Here is a 19807-nt window from a genome sequence, read left to right as displayed (position 1 = left end):
AAAGTAATATTATCTTTGTTGTCTTCTTTGCGGTCTCACTAGTTGATGCATCACTCAAGAAACAGCACTGCTCCCACAAATTGGATGATTTAATGTTTACAGTATTTACATCAATAACTTAAGTCACAAGTCTCCGTTTTACATTATGTACAGTTCACAAATAAGAGTTTGGAGCATAATGCTTGTGAAAAACTTTTCAGGAGAATCAAAGCAAAATGTGAACAGCTTTGCTTTAGTCTTAACTGGGAAGCTAACACATGCACAGGTTACATTACAACAGTAAGTAAACATTGCATTAAATTAGAAGACAAAAAATAGTAACATTACCTGTGCAAAAGTATCTTCAAAACCCATCAAAACATTCAAACATTTGAAGTATTTTTCATAATTCCAATACCAACACCCAAGAGCAACCTTGTTTATACCTTGAAATAATTTAGGCAGATTTGGGCAAATAATTTGGACTTACTTTTTACTAATCTGCATCCTCAGTATTAAGAGATGAGCTATACGATATTGAAGATCCACCTAAAGGTCTAAAGATTTCTGATCAGTGATGTGATCTTAGCTTGGCACTTAGCTTTTTACATGATCAGGAGACATTTTATCACCAAAATTGCATGCTGATTCAAGATGTAAACATCCTCAATTCAGTGACTACTGCACATTACCAAGTACTTCACAAAAGTGCAAATACAAAAAACTCAGTAAACCTGAGTGTGAAGACTACAATACACTGCCAGAGATATTTGACCATTTCAAATATCAATAAATGAAGAAATGTTTTTCAACACTCTCCTGGTTTTTCATTAAAATCTTTATCTGATAAATATATCCACAAAGGTTCATGATGTCTTTGGTGCAATGAATGTGCAAAAGAACTGATGAAAAGTCACTTCAGAGGACCATTGTCAAACTGGTTTCCGTCTGGGTCACAGCTGTGCAGAGATGATGGTTTTCCCACAAGTTTGTCTCAAACATTCTGAAAGCCATTAAAAACCTTCCCAATTTGCTGAGGAGTTAAATCAAATGCGTTTAACAAGGAAGAAAGTTCCAGCAGTGCTGTGGCTCAGGAGTAACCCAGTTTGATCTTGCTATACAAAATAAAATGGCACCAAATTCATTTGTCATTTATAAAATATAGGCATCTACAAGACCTTTGAGGCAATAGATCATGGCAACTGATCCCTGAGTAGATACAAAATGAAATGCACCGATTCACCAAAACATATTCTTCAGTTATATACATACAATTCCCCCTATAACTTTGAGTCCCTACCCTATGTACCCTATGTCTTGTTGGGTACCAAGGGCAACATATTGCACAGATTGTGTTGCAATGATGTTAAGTGATTGTGAATATTGCACTGCACTGATGAGTTTATCCTCCCAACGGCCTCTTGAAGGATGCACTTTGTCTTAAGATTTCTGATGAAAAGAAGGAATGAGGAATAATCTGGTCAGTTTTAAGATTAGAGCACACTGCATAATAGTGTTCAACCTGGTATCACATATTTCATACCTTTAACATGATCACATACTACATATAACAAATCTACCATGTGTCCTTATAGGAGCATAGGTTTCTATAAAATTATATACTTATTAATATACTTAATAAAAAATATATATTTTTTATTAAATATAAATTCTTAGCACTATGACTGAAAAAGAAAATATTCTATTAAACTGGACCATCTCAATATCTCTCATAGTTGTTTGTGGTATGTTTTTCTCAGCTTGAATGGATTGCGACTTGAACCTGTGAACATGCTGATCTCTTCAATGTCTAAATGAGATAAGCATGTCCACACTTTACAATATTGCAGAATTCAAAAGGATAACATATATAGTTTACTGCAGGATTCATATATTCCAATATAAATCCTTGCTTACTATATATATTAGTTTACTGTTTGAATATTTATATTATTTAGTATATTATTTAGTTGCTTGGACACAAAAATAAATATTCATGAATGTAAACTTACCTCCATGACTGTGTACACCCAGTTCAGCATTTGTTCCACATTACAATAAACACCAGGCCGGTCCTGTCTGGCACAGCCCACGCCCCAGCTCACTACCCCAACCAGCATCCACTGCCTGCCAGAATAGACCAAAGGGCCACCACTGTCCCCCTAAAAGAATGAAGAAAAACAAAAACATATTGCTTCTATTCAGGCCAGTGATTTTTTCCATTTTTAGTCCCTACATTGTACATGCATTTTCTCTGATCTTAGACATCTGATTAAGCTCAGAAAGGCGTTGGTAACTTAAGAGAGTTCATTAAGTGTTTTAGAGCAGGCAAAAATATAGAGTGCACAACATTATTCTAATACTGCACTTACAGTAACATCCTAAAGGTAAATCATACTGCATGTTCCATATGCTGTTAGTTCATCGTGTGAGCATTTAAATTCCTTATATTGGAAGTAGTAGAAAAGCTTGCAATTTATTTTGCACACAAAAACTGAATTAAACTGTAAACCTGGCATGCGTCCACTTTGCCTTCCAGGTACCCGGCACAAAGCATCCTGGAAGTGATACTGCCACCATACACTACAGGGCTAGAACACTCGGCTTGGTCTATTAGAGGTATAGTGGCTTTCTGCAAATTGGACGACAATTTGCCTGTACAAGACAAAATAAAGACAAAATCAAGTTTAAAATAGCCACAGTAGAATAATCTGGAGAAAACTGCAAAAAAAACAAACAAACAGGAGTCATGTATGTAAAGTTGTAATACAAAGTTACTGTGATACCATTTTCTTGCAGATGGCCCCACCCAGTCACTACCAGAGAAGCTCCTTCTGTTAGGCCCAGGTTAAAAGGTGGCAGACATACTGGTTTCACAGAGCCTAGTGAGAATTAACAGAATTATGAGAGAGGTTTTATATGTGCAAAAGTCAGTAAAGCCACTATAATGCCAAAACATATTATACAATAAAATGAGCCTTCTTAGGATTTTATACATAACAGTAAGTAAATATTTTCTACATCCTATGCCTAATACAAATTTTTTTGTATTTTATACATTGTTACAGAACCTTGTGCCAAGGAAGTAAGGTTAGAAATGTTTTGTATCTTTTTAGTTCTAAAAGGTATCATAAAAATAGACTTTATTTTCCATCATGTATTTTGTCTCCCTTTAAAAGTAGACTAGGTCCTAATAGAATTGGAAAGACCAAACACAGACAACATATGATGGTATGAACCAGTAAGATTTGTTTTTATTCATTTATTGTTCATCAGTTAGTCTGGCAGAGAGTCTGGGAAGAGAGCCCTTAAAGAGCTCTTAAATTATTTTATGGCCTAACCAAAGACAGGTGTTCTAGAACTTGACTGTTTGACCAAAAAGAAAAACTCATAAATGAAAACTACTATAACTATTTTAGAAGTAGCCTCTAAGACAGGGCTGACCTAACCGAGTGTTCTGGAATTAAACTTTCCAAGTTGGCAGATCTCCAGGACCTGGACTGAGTATTTCTGCTTTAAAGGTAACCCAAACTACATGCACGTCTCAGCTCTGACTAGGACACAAAAGATGAATAACAGCTCCTCCTGTTTTAACCACCAGGTGTCAGTAATGTGTATCATTTAGAAGTTATAAACCTCTTTTTCAGATATAGTTTACCATAGAAAGTCCTGTTACACTAGCCTACCTCCAATAGTAAGTGGGCTGCTAAGTTTCATCATGGCCATGTCATAGTCGTTACGTGCTGGGTTGTAGTTTCCATTCACAACAATCTTGTCCACACTAGAACCTCCCAGAGTGGTCATGTATGTTCTACCTGCCACCACCCGCCATCTGCTCACCTCACTCTTACTGCTGCGGAAGAGAAAACAGATATTTCATTTCTATAATTATGTCACTTTGTCATAAGTGACAATAAGACAAATTATTATCAGTGTTAAAGACAATATACAGAAACACATCTAATCTTTGATGGCATTTGCATTTTGTTGATTTTTGATTACGTTACAAAAGGCTAAATGCTCCAAAAAAAATGGGTGGTGTATCATTTATTCTAGGAACATACGTTCTCATGGTTCTCTTTCCACTCATATGCTGCTGTGGCACCAATCCATATACTTGACACATCAACTTATTTTCTTCTTGTCCTGATTAGGTAGTGCAGTCTATTTATTGTCCTGTATATTTACTGTCCTGCATATACATTGCTAAGCCATGTATCTGAATTGTATGCAATTCTTTGTAATGAGCTGCTGTTTTGTGTCACACTACTGGTGTGAAGAATCAAATGGAATGTCAATTTCACAACACAGAATTAGCATGGAAATAATTATTAGCTGTACTTCCTATCATAACCACAAGGTGCCAGTAATGTGCACGATTCAAATCAAATGTATTTATATAACGCTTTTTACAACTGACATGGTCACAAAGCAGCTTTACAGAATTAGTAAGAGGACAAGAGATTAACAGGACATGAAAAACTTTAGACCCCCAATAAACAAGCCAAAGGCTACAGTGGAAAGGAAAAACTCCCTCAGAGCTAGAGGAACAAACCTACAAGGGGGGCCCATCCTATTCTGATCAAAACTACTTATAAAATATTGATAAAAGTCACCATACCACCACATAAAACTGTCCTACAGCTCAGTTGTGCAAAATAATTTTATATCTTATTATATCCTAATCTAATAATCATAATAATGCCCTTTTTCTAATATCATTTTGAAAATGTATTTGAGAAAGATAAAGAGAGATATTCTCATTCTTAGCCAGATTGTCTTTTAAATAAATCAATTTGAAAGCTGCATGCCCACCCTTATTTTGGCTAATATTTAATGAATATACCTATAACCAAAACCATGGATATTAGTCTTATCTTTCATGAGGCAACCTAACTGAAGCAACATGAAGCTAAACTTTGAGGCCATGGGACCATAAAGTTACTTGGAAGAATAGTCAAAAAAAAAAAAAAAAAAGGAGGCAGGTCATGGGATTATTGGGCTGTTTCTAAAATTGCAAAAAGAGGATACAAGCCCCAAGAAAACACAGGCCCCTGAAATACAGGGCTGGTTCCTTCAGTAGGCCTTCAGTTTTTTCATGTTTTGTGAAACAACATTGTTAGCGATACTAAACATATTGCATATACATATATAAGCACATGTGTTTACCTGGCAAAGCAGTGGGCTGCTGTGATGACCCAGTTTGGAGACACCAGGGAGCCTCCACATGTGTGCTGCCCATTCTGCTGAAGGCTCACCTGCCACGGCCAGTTCTCAATGAGTGCACTTTGCCCTCCTACAATGCGGCTCTCGGGGGCCTTTGGACCACAGTCTACAAACAGAAGAAATTAATACCTCAAAATATCCCACAGATTTTTAGAAAACAGCAATATAACCTGTATTGTTTCTTTAACATTTCGGTTTTGCTGCCAGTATTGGTCAGACCTTTCAAGACTTTAAATTGACTGAAAGGAATGGTTTTATCAGAATCTTGCAGATCCAGACATGACTCCTAACTTTTTATTATAATCTTAATGCCCACATTTTGGACAAACCTTTTTTTTAAGCTAGGGGTGCCCAAATATGTGAAAAGTAGTGCATGTTCTGTATTTATGTTTAAACTAAAAAGCAAATCAGCTGCTTACCTGAACAGGACAAGGTAACTACTGAACCCAAACTGCATGTCTTCCTGAAGAGAAGAGAGAGAAAGCAGAATGTGAGTTATATACTTATTTATTTAACATATCTATGTTGCCTAAATTTGGGGTGCTCATACTCAAAATTAGTTCCACACTGAGCCACTGTGATGCTGAATCTTCTACACACATCCAATCATGTCCAAACAAGCATCATTACTTACCTGTCTGAGAAACTAGTTTCCATTGCCTGCACACTGCCTGGTCCAACAGCAAAGAAAAACATCTTTAAATCAGATGGCAGATCATTCAGTACAATGGTACCGTAAGATGGATTGCTAGAGTGAAGAGAGAGAGAGAAAAATGATAAATGATCAATCAGTATTGATACTTTTTCAACTGCATGGCTTCAAATTAAACAATTTAACAGTGCTAACATGACACACAAAATTAAACCGATTGATACATTCTATTACTCCTTGATTGTGGTATTTTACAGATTTTTCAGCTGGCCTCACACTGTCCATCACTCAACCCTCAGTTGTATTACTGATTACTGATGAGTGGGGTGGTTCTCTCCATCTCAGAAACAGGCTGAACATTTTCTTCTTTTTACCTATAAGGTCCTCACTGGCCATATGCCACCATATATGACAGCTAAGTTGGCTATGATTTGACTGTACTAAATAAGTTACACATTTCAATCATAAACTTTTCATGACTTGGAAAAATATATTTTTAGTTAATTGCACAGCTGTGAGCTGCATTTACAGCTTATTCCCAAATACTTCCTCAGTCTGTAGCTGTAACTTTTAAAATAATCATTTGGTTTAATTTTTATGTATTATTATCATCATTCTGTTTTTTTTTTCTTTGTTTATAATCTTATATGAGCACTTGTTCCTCTCATTTTAGCTACACTGTATATTATCTGTAGATACACTGTCATGGAGAATATATTCATTAATATATTTAGAGTTTAAATTTAGGTTGAAATGATTTCCAATGATATGGGCCTTTTTAGAGTTTTTCATACTTACACTGTGTATCCTAGCTGCTGACATGCTGCCTGAGTATGTTGCTTGGTCCAGCCCTCTGCACACACACTTCCCCACTTCTTTTCACTGGCACTGTATATCTGAAGCACTGAGAGATTGGAGACGAGTCGTACTGTGAAGACAAAGAAAAAATGTCGGAAGGTTGCTGGTTCAATCCCCAGGACCTGCATCCACGGCGGAGGTGCCCTTGAGAATTGCTCTCTGGGCACCAAGGTGGCTGTCTATCGCTCGGGGTGTTCGTTCTTGCTGTCCTTTTTACTCATCTCTTCAAATACAGAGGTGAAATGGGCAGCATCAGGGGAAACAAGCTTAAATAGTCTAAACAGACAAAATAGTCTAAGATAAAAAGGCATCAGGAGTTTGTGTGACATCTGTAGTTCTGTTCTGTTTACCGTCTTCATTACAGCAGTCACAGACTTTTTACTGATTACTGATTCTGTAAAGCTTTGTGACAACACCAGTTGATTTAATTTGACCTTATTGTACTTATTTTAACATCACTGTGTTATAGCATACAGAACGTCAAACATTTGCAACTAGACCAACAGGTTTTCCTTAGGATGACTATGTTTGTGTGTGTCTTTGCATATGTGGTGTGAGTGTGTATGTACAGTATATTGCAACACACATCTTACCAGGAAAGGTAGAGTTGGCTACAAAGCGAGACACACAAGTAGACTCGTCTTCTGCTTCTGTACAATCTTGTTTACCATCACAGGCTTGTTCCAGTGGAATGAACTTCAGTGACTTGGAGCAAAAGAAATACTTGCTTTGAATAAGCTGTTGGACTGAATGTTGGGAAGGACAAGAATGGAGGGAAGAAAAGAGCAAAGAAAATATTCATTTAAAAAACTTGCTTTTTTATCACATTAATGTGTCAACGTTTGTACCCTCTACTGAAAGATGTTAGGTTAGATTAAATGTTTATTCTGATCATTAGGTGTGGCTAAATGTGAAGGATACTCACTGAAGTACACAACCACAGCCAAAATAGCCAGAATGACCACAACACACAGAACAGTGATGATGACCTTTTTCTGTGATGCCCGTTTATCCCTCAGTGGCTGTGCGGCAGACATGGGCATTCTGTGCCTGCCAGGCCTGGCCACAACTGAAAGATAATGGAGGGGGAGGGGGGGGGGGGCATCAAGTCATGCACACAGCTTTTCCAAAATAGAAAGATAGGATCATATCATAGACTATTGAGACAAATACGAGAGTCACACTTTACCTCGAGGTTTTGGGTTTAAAGGTGTATGGCTCTCTTCAGCAACCTGGGTATTAGTCTGTGTGTGAAAACAACAGCAAATAATTATTCACATAATTAACCCAAAAAGAGTTGAGTTACGTAGGTTGAGTTAAGTAAAGCTCTTTTTATGAATGGTTGGTGAATAAGGCCCATCGTTGATCAAATGAGTCATTTAAACTCAGTATACTACATTTGATCAGATAACACACTAAGTCCACCAGACTAACGATTATGCAAATCCCCCTTGTGTGGCCAAAACAGCTTTAACCTGTCAAAGCAAAGACTTCCCAAGACAGAGCCGCCATTAAAGCAGATCTACTGTCGGATCAGACAAGACAGGAGAGCCTTCGCTCCTCACACACGTCACTGAGCTTTGGGCTCCTATGACCCAAGTAGGTAGTAACCACGGCATGCTAGGAACACCCCACATGACCTGCCATTTTGGAGATGGCCTGAATCAGTCGTCACACTTCACAATCTAGCCCTTGTCAAAGTGTTGCAATTTCTTACGTTTGCCCATTTTTCCTGCTTTTACCAAATCACCTTCAAGAACTGATTGTTCACTTGCGGGTGCCATTGTAACCAGATAATTAATGTAATTCACTTCACTTAAGAGCTTTTAAATGCTATGGCTGATTGTCACATATGACTTATACAATATTTCATGTAGTACTGTATGCTATAACTATACTGAGTCTAAAATAGGTTTGATCTGAAATTAAGTAGGTCAATTAACATCACTTTTCCCTGTCATGCACACCTCTTATAATTTCTAGGTTTGTGTCATCTGGTAACAGTGACTCAGCCGTCATAATTGGTTTCAAATAATGATGCGTCTCCGTACACATAACACTTTCTTCCCTGAAACCTCACCACACACCTGTAAAAGCGTATTGTATGTGTCACAAGGGATGAACCATAATAGCAGGTGACTGTCGTTTTGTGAATGTTCAAACAGGTGTGAGCAAGTTATCGTTCCTTGAAGCATAAAAGATCCATTTTTTTTTTATGTTCCATTCCTTTACCCCATCATGACACAGACTGACACTGCCCTTTTGTCCTCTTTCTTTGACGGTAAAGACATGACATTTCTTGACCAAACAACTGAATTGTGAATCTGGTTCTTTGGTTATATAAAAGCTTTCCTCACTCTTCTATTTTTTTTTTTATGTTTTTCAAAGACGGTTAACAGCAGATGCCTGCAGCTGTCTGCTGTCAAAGCTGAGTAGAGCGCAGTTTGTTAAGGGTGGTACCTGATGCTTATATGTCCAAAACACACATACAGTATGCTCTATGCCAATGTAAATATTATCTTACAAAACACAGCCAGAAAACTACATGTAGAACTTACAACATTACCGCTACTACATCATGGGTCCAAGCCAACATCTCTTTTTAATAGGGTTGTTAGAAAATTTGACAAACTCTTTTCTTTCAGTAAATAGATATTTAGGCATATGAATGACTTGAACTGTCAGTCAAAACAATGACTAATTTAGCATTAGGACAGTAAAACAACCCTTCATTCCAGACAGCGCTGACTCAAATCACCCACTCACTAGTTTTCAAAACATGTTTTGAAACGGCATTCAAACCACAGCTATGGCACACAAGGACAGGCTTCAGTGTTTGGTTTGTCTCGTTCTGTCTCAGTAATACACAATGATATATTGCTGGAGTTACTGCAACTAAGCCATTTTCTATGTAAGCCACTTAAATCTGGTACACCTACCACACAGCTACACTTCGAAGGTATACAATCTGTGGCTTAGTCCATCAGTCCTGATCTACCCTGTTGATCACTATAAATGACCACTATTGCCTGGCTAGTCGACCTGTGGACATGGACCCTGGGCTTTTTTTTTTTCTTTTTTTTTTTACATCTTTTGCTACACCAACCCACTAATTCTGTGGTGCTTAAAGTTTCTAAATGTACTCACCCATATACATTTGTATAAGGTACAGTGCAACCAAAAAACTGAAGTTTATTGTATGGTGAATTGAACTAAGATGATATATCGTCTGAAAAATAAGTGTCACAAGTCCCCTAACAAGACTGCTCGTTTACAGCGTTCGCTAAGTCGTAAGATTCAAAACATGTAGCCTAATTTTCAGTGTTGCAAAGTCCTCAGTAAGGAAAGTAGCTATTGGCTGTCCCAAAAGTCAATAGAAGTCGCTAAATGACGTCATAGCCTAATTTGCAGAATTGTTCATTTGCTTGTATTTGAAGCTGTAGAATAAAGGAATAACGTTGCGGGAGAGAAAAAAGTGAGCAAAAAACACCCTAAATGTGTTAGAGCTACAAATGAAGTTCTTCTGTTGACCCCCCCCCCCCAAAAAAAAAATTTTTTTTTTTACATAAATCATTTTTACAAAAATTACATAAATCTTATGCGGGGTGAAACTGCTACTCTACGCTCAACCATCCTCTTTTATCCGGGCTTGAGACGGGCAAAGTGACGTTAAAAGAGACACTTTGGCAGCGTTACTTATTAGTTACTCAGTTTTTATTTATTTTTTTAATTTCATTTTTTTTTCAGTTTTGAGGTGAGGGAGTGACTGAGACTGTGTAAGTTAAATACAGTGGTTTATTTTCGTGTCTCGCTGAAAACTGCATTTATATCTACATACCACTGTAAATAGGGGGCGGGGTCAGCGGCAGCTGTATGCATGGGCAGTTATTTGCAGTGTGGACGTGGAGCGGTGGGGGTCTGCTCTGGCTGTAAGACCGAGCACAGTGAGTGTTGTGGGACGGGGCTCATGGCAGCACCCGCAGCTGAGGACAGTAACTGAAAAGCATGTGTGTTCACCTCAGTGTCTCAAAAAAGTCTCCAATAACAGCAGAAAAAGTCGCTAGAGAGAAGTTCGCTGAGAGGTCGCTAAATTGGCAACACTGCTAATTTGTGTTGAGATTACTCAGCACGAAAGAACTTGCTAAGCATGTTAAGGTGAACTGAAACGTTTGAGCTGAATGGATTATAAGGTCGAAATACGTTTTTGGAAACCTAAAAATCACAGTAGCGGCCAATACAACATTGTAGCAAAACATGTTCCGTCTGCAGAGAGTAAAGTTAAAGGTATCTAGCTACTTGCAGGGGGCTTTGGGGCTGCCAGTGCTTCGTAGATCGTGTGATTTCTAACTAACATGGCGTTATGTTGTCGCTTTAAGTATAAAGCACATCTGCTCAAATGTTGGTTACTTATAATTGCAGCAGAAAATGAGGTTGAACTTTTTTATGTATGTATATAGGTCCTGCTATAGTGGGCTTCTTAAGGACAGATAGCTAAGTTATACATTCTGAATCTGAAGTTGGGGCATGCTTGCACGTAATACAAGAGCCAGTTTATGAAAGGCCTGTTTTTTTCCTAGTTCCTCCCTATTAGGAGAGAGTGCCACTAATGAATGGTTTTATTTATTTATTTTTATTATGTTTTATTCATTTAAAACAATGTTATGTTCATGTCCTGTTTCTTCAAACATTTACACATATTTGGGACTATTTTCAGCTCAGACTTTGTGCTAGACCTGGCAAGACTATCTATGTCTATGGTCTACTATAAAAGGTAAGCTACATGCCATGTGGAAAAGCATTCATTTGTTTACCACTTTTAACATTTTAGAAACACATTAAAAATCTCCTTTGTTAGGACAACTCCTTACTTATTTATCTGTAAGCATATACGAGTATGAGAGGACTACACACTAAGAAAGAGAATGTAGTAGAACACGTTCTGGAGTGCAGAGGGCTTGTCTTTACACTACACTTAACACTGTGCATTTTAATGTCCGTATATGTTTGTTCTATAATCCAGGGACAGTGACGTACTAAAAAAGTTTACAAAGGCTTTAAGACTGGAACAATATAACCCAACAACACCAGTGGTCAGAACATGTCTAACGTGTTTTTCAGAGACAAAATAACTTCAACGTCTATTGAAAATGATATTTTGCTACAATAATAGGTTCAGGTTGATTTTTTTGTTACTTTTTTCAGATAAATGAAAACAGATTTATGAAAAACCCAATAACAATATCGCCCTAACAAACACAACCGGCCGTGGGAATCTAGGAAAGGGATCATGTTTAAAATGCAAGCTGGAAAGCAAATTAACTGAGTAAATGTGTAGCATGTCAGCCAGGTATGTAATGGCTGGTTGAAAAATAACACCTGGCATTACTTACACTAAATAACTAGTTTATTAGATACACATACTTTGTACCTTTTCTGAGCAGAGTTGGGTGAAGTGTAATATATAAAAACAGTGGAGTGCCCACTTACATGCTACTACCATGATGATGTCACTGCTGAGCTGACAATGCTAACCTTGCTAACAAATTGTGCAACAACAGATGTGCTACTGTCAGTAAGTAAGTAAGTAATTTTGAGGATATATCACTGATAAAAAGGGCAGTGAGTGTAGGGATCAGGTATGTGTACCTAATAAACCTGAACTCAACATATACATGGTATCATTGTCAGAGTCAACATACCTCTCTAAAGAGTGCTAGTAGTGTGATGTGATGTATGGTAACATTTTTGGAAAATACTATATAAAATACTACATAAAGAGACACATTTTGAAATGGAACATGCTTTGTCATACAAATGCATTGGTAGAATTATTTTTAATATTATTAAATATTGTGCCATTTAAGTATTTTTACTTAAAGTTCAGAAATGCAGTAATGAAATCTAGAGTTGTGTAGAGCAAAATATATGAGCTTCTCTGTGTCTTTTGATGTTTGATTAAAACATGACTGAAAGAATTACAAACTTGATTGAATCTGATTGACATTTATGTTGTTCATAACTTTTAAATAGAGGTACCATTCGGATCTGTTTTCAACACTTAGATGAGCTTGCCTTTTTAAGCCATTTATTTTTACTTGAACTAGGTCACTCAAGGATTGATTTCCTGGTAAACCACACCAGACTATCTTGGCTCTGTTGACTGCATTATATTAATAAAAGAACAAGATTTTGTCCATTTGGAATCAGATTTTAAGTCTCAGATCACAGGAGTGAATGTTTGAATAGAACAAAATGCTTGAATAAATACAATAAAATTACATGAAAAACAAAGTATAAAAATCCATTTTATCAGCATCATTGTTTTTCAGAAAACATAAGCCCTTGCTATATTTTGCACAGTAATATTATGGAGAGAATACATTCTGCATTCGACAACTTAAGCAGGACCTTTAGTGTAACACTCTCCCCATGCATTGTCTGTCACTTGAATGAGATATCAAGTGTCAGCATGATTTTTTTTGACCGATCCTTTGTGATCTAGATAGACATTTCATTCGACTGTTTACTTAGTTTGCTTTCTGATTTGATGACTTGATCATGAAGGCGATCAAACATGAAACAAGTATTTTGTCAAACCAGCACTTATCCTGTAAACCTAGCCTTAATGCACTTTTCTTTCTCTTTGTACTTCCTATTCAACAGGAAACTGGTTTTACATATAGGAAATGCAGACTCACCCTCATGGTTCTGTTGCTGCACCGAGAGGCAGCACTCTGCCAGTAGAAACAAGACCGCAGACCAGGTTTGAAGTGGAGGTCTTTCAGGTGCGAGACACTACCCCTTCTGCTTCCTTCTTTTTTAGGAATGCACCCCTCCTTCCTCTCTTTCTGCTTTGCTTCTGCTTGCACTCTGCCTTCTTACTATTTGCCCTTGTCTTCACAACTAAGGATATACAATACAGAAGGGCATTTGGAACATGTTTCCGGAAGCATAGATGCTGTCTTTGGATTCCCTGTGTATTGCTCAGATTTATTTCCACTGGCCCAGCCCCCAACATGAAACCTTCACCACTGAGGCAACAAGACACCTATTTGCATTTTTTACCTATACCCTCCTCCTTCTCTCTCTCTCTCTCTCTCTCTCTGTGATCCTGGGCGTGGTTATGTCTGGTTGTTCCTGATACCATTATAATCTTACCTAACACTAGGCCCCATGCTCCTGGCTCAGTGAGAAAATGGCCTGTATAAGAAGACAGCTTTCCAGTTCTGTCAGTCTGGGAGTTTCTGTTTTTCATATTATGAAATTGTTTACCACACAGATCTCAGCTTCCTACTAGTTTTCATTAGTGATCTTAACATTCCCGTAGATCACACCCTGAGCTTAGTTTGGAGATTATGTGATGAGAATGAAATTTTCCATTTGTGAACCACCTTATCCATTTGTGACCCAATTATCCATAATGCATAATATACTACAGAATAGTGTGCATTAGCATTAGCTGTTTTACTCTGGCCATATTAATCATGGAAGCTAAAAGTTTGAATCTCTTGGGATTCTTTCAGTCTTAATTTAAAGCAATAAACCTGCTTTAACCTCCAACATTAAAATGTGTTTCATTTTACTTCCAAGCCTAAAAAGCACACCAACATTTGGTGTGTTTTATTTCTGTTTAACTTATTGTAAACAATGGTTTCTTATAAAAATAGAAACTGTTTACAGTCCTGTGAAAACAGTCTCTATGAAATTAAACAAAAAAATGGCCAAGTAACTAAAAGTTAATGCCTAAAATGTAAAATAAGTGTTGATTACTTTTCCCACTAGTATATTGAGAAGTAAAAGGTAGAAGTAACATATAATTTCAGTACCTGAAAAAATGGAGTAAAACTCAAGTAGAAACTTATAGCAGTTTTTTTTACCTTTGAGTGCTGGCCATTGATTCTGTAAATGCTGATAGACACTGAAGGTTATGGCAAGAGAGTGTAGGCAGTGACATAAGCATGTTGTTATAGTACTGGGGAGTACTTACTGAATCCCTAAAACATGACAAGCCTGACCGCTTAACATTTAGTGCTTGCTCATTCATGGGAGTAAGGAACAGCCTTAATGGATTCCACTGAGACAATGGCCTAATTCTTTCTTATGCTAGCTCTCCACTGAGACATGAAACCTCAAAAGAGTAGATTGTATCCGGTTAACAAAAAGGTATGCCTTTCACAGAAGTGGACAGATGAGAAAAGAACTAATAAGCAAAATGTGAATGTATAGTACTTGTGTAATGTTCAGCGACCTGATTTTGACTTTGCTATAAAAAAGAATGAGTTCCCTTTTTAAGCCCTGACTCCTTGTTTTCTTCCTCATTCGATCTCAGGGAACTTTTCCACTGCCTCACGTATTGAAGGGTGATGTCATTGGGAAGCCTCCCTTTTGGCTGAGTCACTCTAAAATCTGTCCAGAGTTGAGCAAGAACAAAAAAGCAATACTAAAACACCAGGTATGTTTGCATTTCAGAACAGCAGCAACATTATAAGGGTGTTTAGGCACCAATATGTTTTATGGCATGTTTTGTGATGCAAGCATATGTTTTCATACTACCTAAAGTGGAAGTAATTTACTAATATAATGCCATGGTTTAATAAATATAAAATAAAATTAAAAAAATAGTACCACTGCCAATACTGTTAATGGACTCATTTTGAAATAAACACAAAATATACATACACCCAGGATATCAATTCAGAGGTGAAAGTCCTAAAATGTCCTTTAATTTGACATGGTCAGTGACCCTTTACCACATGTTATTGATCATGATTGGCTAGAGCATTAACTGCACCAATTAGATTGACCAACACACGAGCGCAGTGAAAATGTCCAAGGAGCTTAATGCAGATCTGAGAAGGATCATTGGGAATTTAGACCAGACAGGAACATCATTGGAGCAATTTCTAAACAACTGCAGATTCCAAGATCATCAGACCAAACATAGCTTGTGCAGCAACATAAATGAATCCCTCTGAAGCAGCTAAAAAGGCTAACAGCTTAAGGTAGGCAGACTGAAGCAAGCAATAATGCATTTATAATTCATGCACCCAAGCTACAAATGCAGAGTTACTCCAATGGCGTGCCTCGACCATGCTGCATAGTTACTCCAGTGGCAGGCTGTTTTTTCTTACTGCCTTTAGATTTTTGAGGCCAAGTCAAACTTCTAGGTTTTGAAGAAAACCACCAACAGCCAACTAATAATCTCTTCAGATCATTCATTCTCTTATATGTACGAAAACATATAAAATGCAAAGCAAATCTGACCGTGGTCTACCGAAACATCCAAGCCAAGTTGCTAAAAAAACAGTTAAAAAATCTCCTTCAAGGCAACTTACTACACTCATTTTTTTAATTACATGGGCTCTAACTGATGCTATCATTTTAATTTTTATTTGTCATTACTTAATTACTTTTCATTACATCATTATCATCATCATTTTATACATTACATTATTCTTACCATCACTACTATGATTATATCAGTACACCTAAGCATAACATCAGCCTTTGTGTGAACAACAGATTGGACTTTTTGACCAGAGGAGAATGAGTCCCCCTTGTGAGTCTTGGTTACTCCCAAGGTTTCTTTCTCCAGCTTTGAGGGAGCTTTGCCTTGCCACTGTGGAGTTTGCCTTGCTCACTGGGGTTTAAGTTTTAAGTTTTACAAGCAATTCGGTGACCCAATAATCTAGTAAGAGATCTGTTGCTCTTCATCTAATTAAACCAGTGTAATTACACTGTTTGTAATGTAACCTGCAGATGATCAGTGTTTATTAACACTAACAGTCTCCTCCATATGCTTAGAAAAGCATATTGTTATCACAATAACAAAATTTATCACGATACAATAAAATATTGCCATATTGCCTAGTTCTATGTGAAATTTACAGTGTATGTTCTGCTGACAACCCTAGCATTTAGGACCAACTAAAAAAGGATTTAAATTCATCTAGTTGGTCCAACAATATATTTTGTGTTTAATTTAGTTAAGCCTTGTTAAACAAACAAACGTTTAAGTTAAATGTGCTTAAGGCACTAAACATTATATGTAGACTAATAATAACTATATGCCAAAAGACTGACAGTGGTAACACAAGACTCACCAGCTGTACCCATTTTGCCAACACAAGTTATATAATGAGACCAACTTTTAATAAGTAACTTAATAAAGTTAGTTAAAACAATTACTTATATAGTTTACAGTGACATTTTGAGATTTGTAATTAAGATTACTTATAAATCATATTAAAGCGCTGCACAGTAAGCCTTATAGCTATGATGTACAAACAGGTGGGAAATTTCTGAGCCCTTGGCAAAAGTCACTTTCGTCCAATGGGGAAACAATAAAATTAACGCACAACGGGTAAAAAAAAAAAAAAAAAAAAAAAAAAACAGTAAACAAACAAACCAAAACTGATGTAAATCGACAGCCAATCTGACTTTCAGTCATGTGTTTATTTTCATTGATGTCACCGAAACACCATTTTATTGTCACAGTATAAAGTTCAATGAAAGCAACAAACTTCAGTAGCATTGAAATATTGTTAATGTTACCTACTAACAGAAAAACAGCCAAGCACAACATGATTGTAGAAAATGAAAAGAAAATATTTAGAGTTGACTACAGAACAGCTTTGAACACAATATTTTCAAAATGGTGCACAACACAAAATGGTTTATATCATTTGTCAAAGGCCAATTTTCTTTCTAAAATTGTGCATCCTTAATGTACACAGTTAATGTAACATAAAGAAGCATGCAAGTGAGCATTCTCTTAGATGTGTCCAGTACTAAGCAAGAGCAGGAAAAAAAAACAAAAAAAAAAAACAAGCAAAATGAGGCTTCTGCCTGCAGGACTGTTTTTGGTATAACAATTTACTGCTCAATCTAGCTGTGTCAAATTCCAAGGTCACTAGGAACAGTTTTATAGCCACTGAGTTTTAAAGCTATTTACAGCATTTTCCCAGTCCTATTCTTATTAGAGTAGCAAAGCAGGATTAGCACAACAAACGTTGACTGACATGTACAATGTACATTTACATATGTCGCTTCTATATTGTCTTCTCTATTGTAAACAATGCACTGACATCAGAACTGAAACAGAAAAGCCACTCTTATAGGCATCCTACAAATATGTACAAAACTGTTAAAATAAATTATGCCTGTAAATTCCAGCTTGCTATAGCCACAAATAGACTGAAATGATCTTTTAAAATGTAGACCAAAGATAATCAAATCAGAAGGCAAATGGACAAAGTAAAAAAAAAACTTTTCTCAGTGAGAAAAATATTTTCACCTTTTGAAAATAGGCACATTATGTTAAACATAGGTTAGTTATACTTGTATACATGTATTTAAGTGACTGGTAGATTACTGTACATGTTTTCATTGCAAATACATTTTTATTTAGATGTATTACTTACTATTCTGAAGCATTTATGTCCTGTTCCACCAGTATGAGGTCGCAGTTGTATCTCTTCCTCTTTTCCAACCTCCCAATCCTTTACCTTTGCTCTGTAGCCTTTCTGTGAGTGAGTTCTCTGTTATAATGTGTTTACATTGGCTCTTACCTATCCCTGCTATTTAAACATGCTCCCCCTCTCTCATTTGCTTCACATTTCCATCTCATTTGCTATCCCTGTGGCAGTGAAACAAAACCGATTGTAGCATAGTCCCCAGATATTTTTCTATATAGGTCTATGTCATATATCAGGGGGGAAAGTTCAACTGTGTGTGTGTGTGTGTGTGTGTGTGTGTGTGTGTGTGTGTGGGGGTGAGTGAGTAGGTGTGTAGTGCTGATGTGGAATTGAACTTGGACTTTTCAATTTCACATTAATCACAATCTTTATTACCAGCCATTATCACATTGAACATATCCATAAATTAGAGAACAGCTGTCATGTTCACGAAATCATCATCAGACTCTGACTCTGGATAATGTGCAATGTGTATCACAAAGTATCCATTGTTGTCAACGTTGTCTGGATATCTTTGGACATACAGTAGTGTTGTCACTGATTAAATTTGAATAAGAAAGTATGAATTGATGAATGAATTATGAATTATAAGTTTGTTTTTTATTGGAAGACAAATGTTTAACAGATATTTTGCAATTACTTTCAACTGAATATAATATTAGATTTTTCAGCATTTACTCTGTTCATTCTTTTTTGGATGAGACTTTTGCAGGATATTTTTCCATACCTTTAAAGTTTTAGCATTTTCTGAATGTGTTTGAAAAGCTTGTGGGTGGCTAGTGCGTAGTTCTGTGAACACCAAGAAATTTGTTGCTTGTTTTGCAAATTTGCTTATTTTTTGGTCTGTTTCTTTTTCTAAGTAAGGAATTGATTGGCTTCACATCCTTACAGACAAAGAACGACCCAGATCTCAATACTGTATATACATCTCTACATCTCTAGTTACCTGAATCAGCATACTATGAATGGCATAAAGTCAACCAACAGCAATGTAAAAGACTAGTGGAGAGCCTGCCAAGACATAAAAGCTGTGATTGTCAGTCAAGGTTATTTCACCATAGTAATTTCTGAAGGCTGTCAAAGTTCAAATATTAGTACTGTGTTGTTTAAATTTAATAACTATAATAATAACTTATATGTATTATTATAATTATTAGAATCATTTCTTTGCATTATTTGAGCAGTTGTAATTTCTGCAAATAAATGCTCTAAATAGCAATATTGTTATTTGGAATTTAGGGGAAATGTCCATGGTTTATGAAATACAAATGTTAATTTCCCTGAACACATTGCCCATAAATAGCAAAACCAGAGAAAATGATAATGTAGGGTGGTCTCCATTTTTTTCCGGAATTAATATAAATATATATGTAATGTAATGTGTAATGATTTTATTCAGGCAAATACACTTTGCTGATCAATTTGATGTAAAAAAAAAAACTATATCCCTTAATGAGCAACTGGAGTTGTTACATTAAAATTCTCTTCACTGGCTTTCTGTAGCTGCCCGCATCAGATTCAAAACCCTGATACTGGCCTACAAAGCCAATGTACCAGCCCCTCCGTACTTGATTGCAATGGTCAAAAGCCGATCTGCACCAATAGCCTTTTGAGC

At 36.6% G+C, this 19807-nt stretch overlaps 1 protein-coding gene across 2 annotated transcripts; it reads right to left on the bottom strand.

Moving 5' to 3' along the window:
* Positions 1-71: 71 nt before the first annotated feature.
* tmprss4a (transmembrane serine protease 4a) lies at positions 72-18201 on the bottom strand. Of its 2 annotated transcripts, none has more exons than XM_072691320.1 (13): positions 18139-18201; positions 7905-7959; positions 7641-7784; positions 7309-7461; positions 6656-6785; positions 5840-5953; positions 5625-5668; positions 5149-5311; positions 3666-3832; positions 2766-2861; positions 2492-2634; positions 1992-2141; positions 72-1428 (listed from the first exon to the last, which is right to left on the bottom strand). In XM_072691320.1, exons 3-13 carry the CDS (start codon positions 7756-7758, stop codon positions 1420-1422), a joined length of 1287 nt encoding a protein of 428 aa, XP_072547421.1. In that variant the 5' UTR covers positions 7759-7784; positions 7905-7959; positions 18139-18201; the 3' UTR covers positions 72-1419. The 2 variants fall into 2 exon arrangements, with proteins under 2 accessions (XP_072547421.1, XP_072547420.1); XM_072691319.1 differs by lacking the exon at positions 18139-18201 and adding an exon at positions 13414-13673.
* Positions 18202-19807: the final 1606 nt, after the last annotated feature.

The sequence above is a fragment of the Salminus brasiliensis genome, chromosome 11 (assembly GCF_030463535.1).
Source record: "Salminus brasiliensis chromosome 11, fSalBra1.hap2, whole genome shotgun sequence".
Classification (NCBI taxonomy): Eukaryota; Metazoa; Chordata; class Actinopteri; order Characiformes; family Bryconidae; genus Salminus; species Salminus brasiliensis.
This window is presented reverse-complemented; position numbering and strand designations above follow the sequence as displayed.

Bases quoted from the DNA above. Each gene is read 5' to 3' on its own strand.
- tmprss4a (XM_072691319.1), bottom strand. The intron at 5,954-6,655 runs GTAAGTATGAAA...TCTTCACTCTAG, and splicing joins CAGCAGCTAGGATACACAGT to CAATCCATCTTACGGTACCA. The intron at 2,142-2,491 runs GTTTACAGTTTA...TCATTCTTTTAG, and splicing joins GCAAAGTGGACGCATGCCAG to GGGGACAGTGGTGGCCCTTT.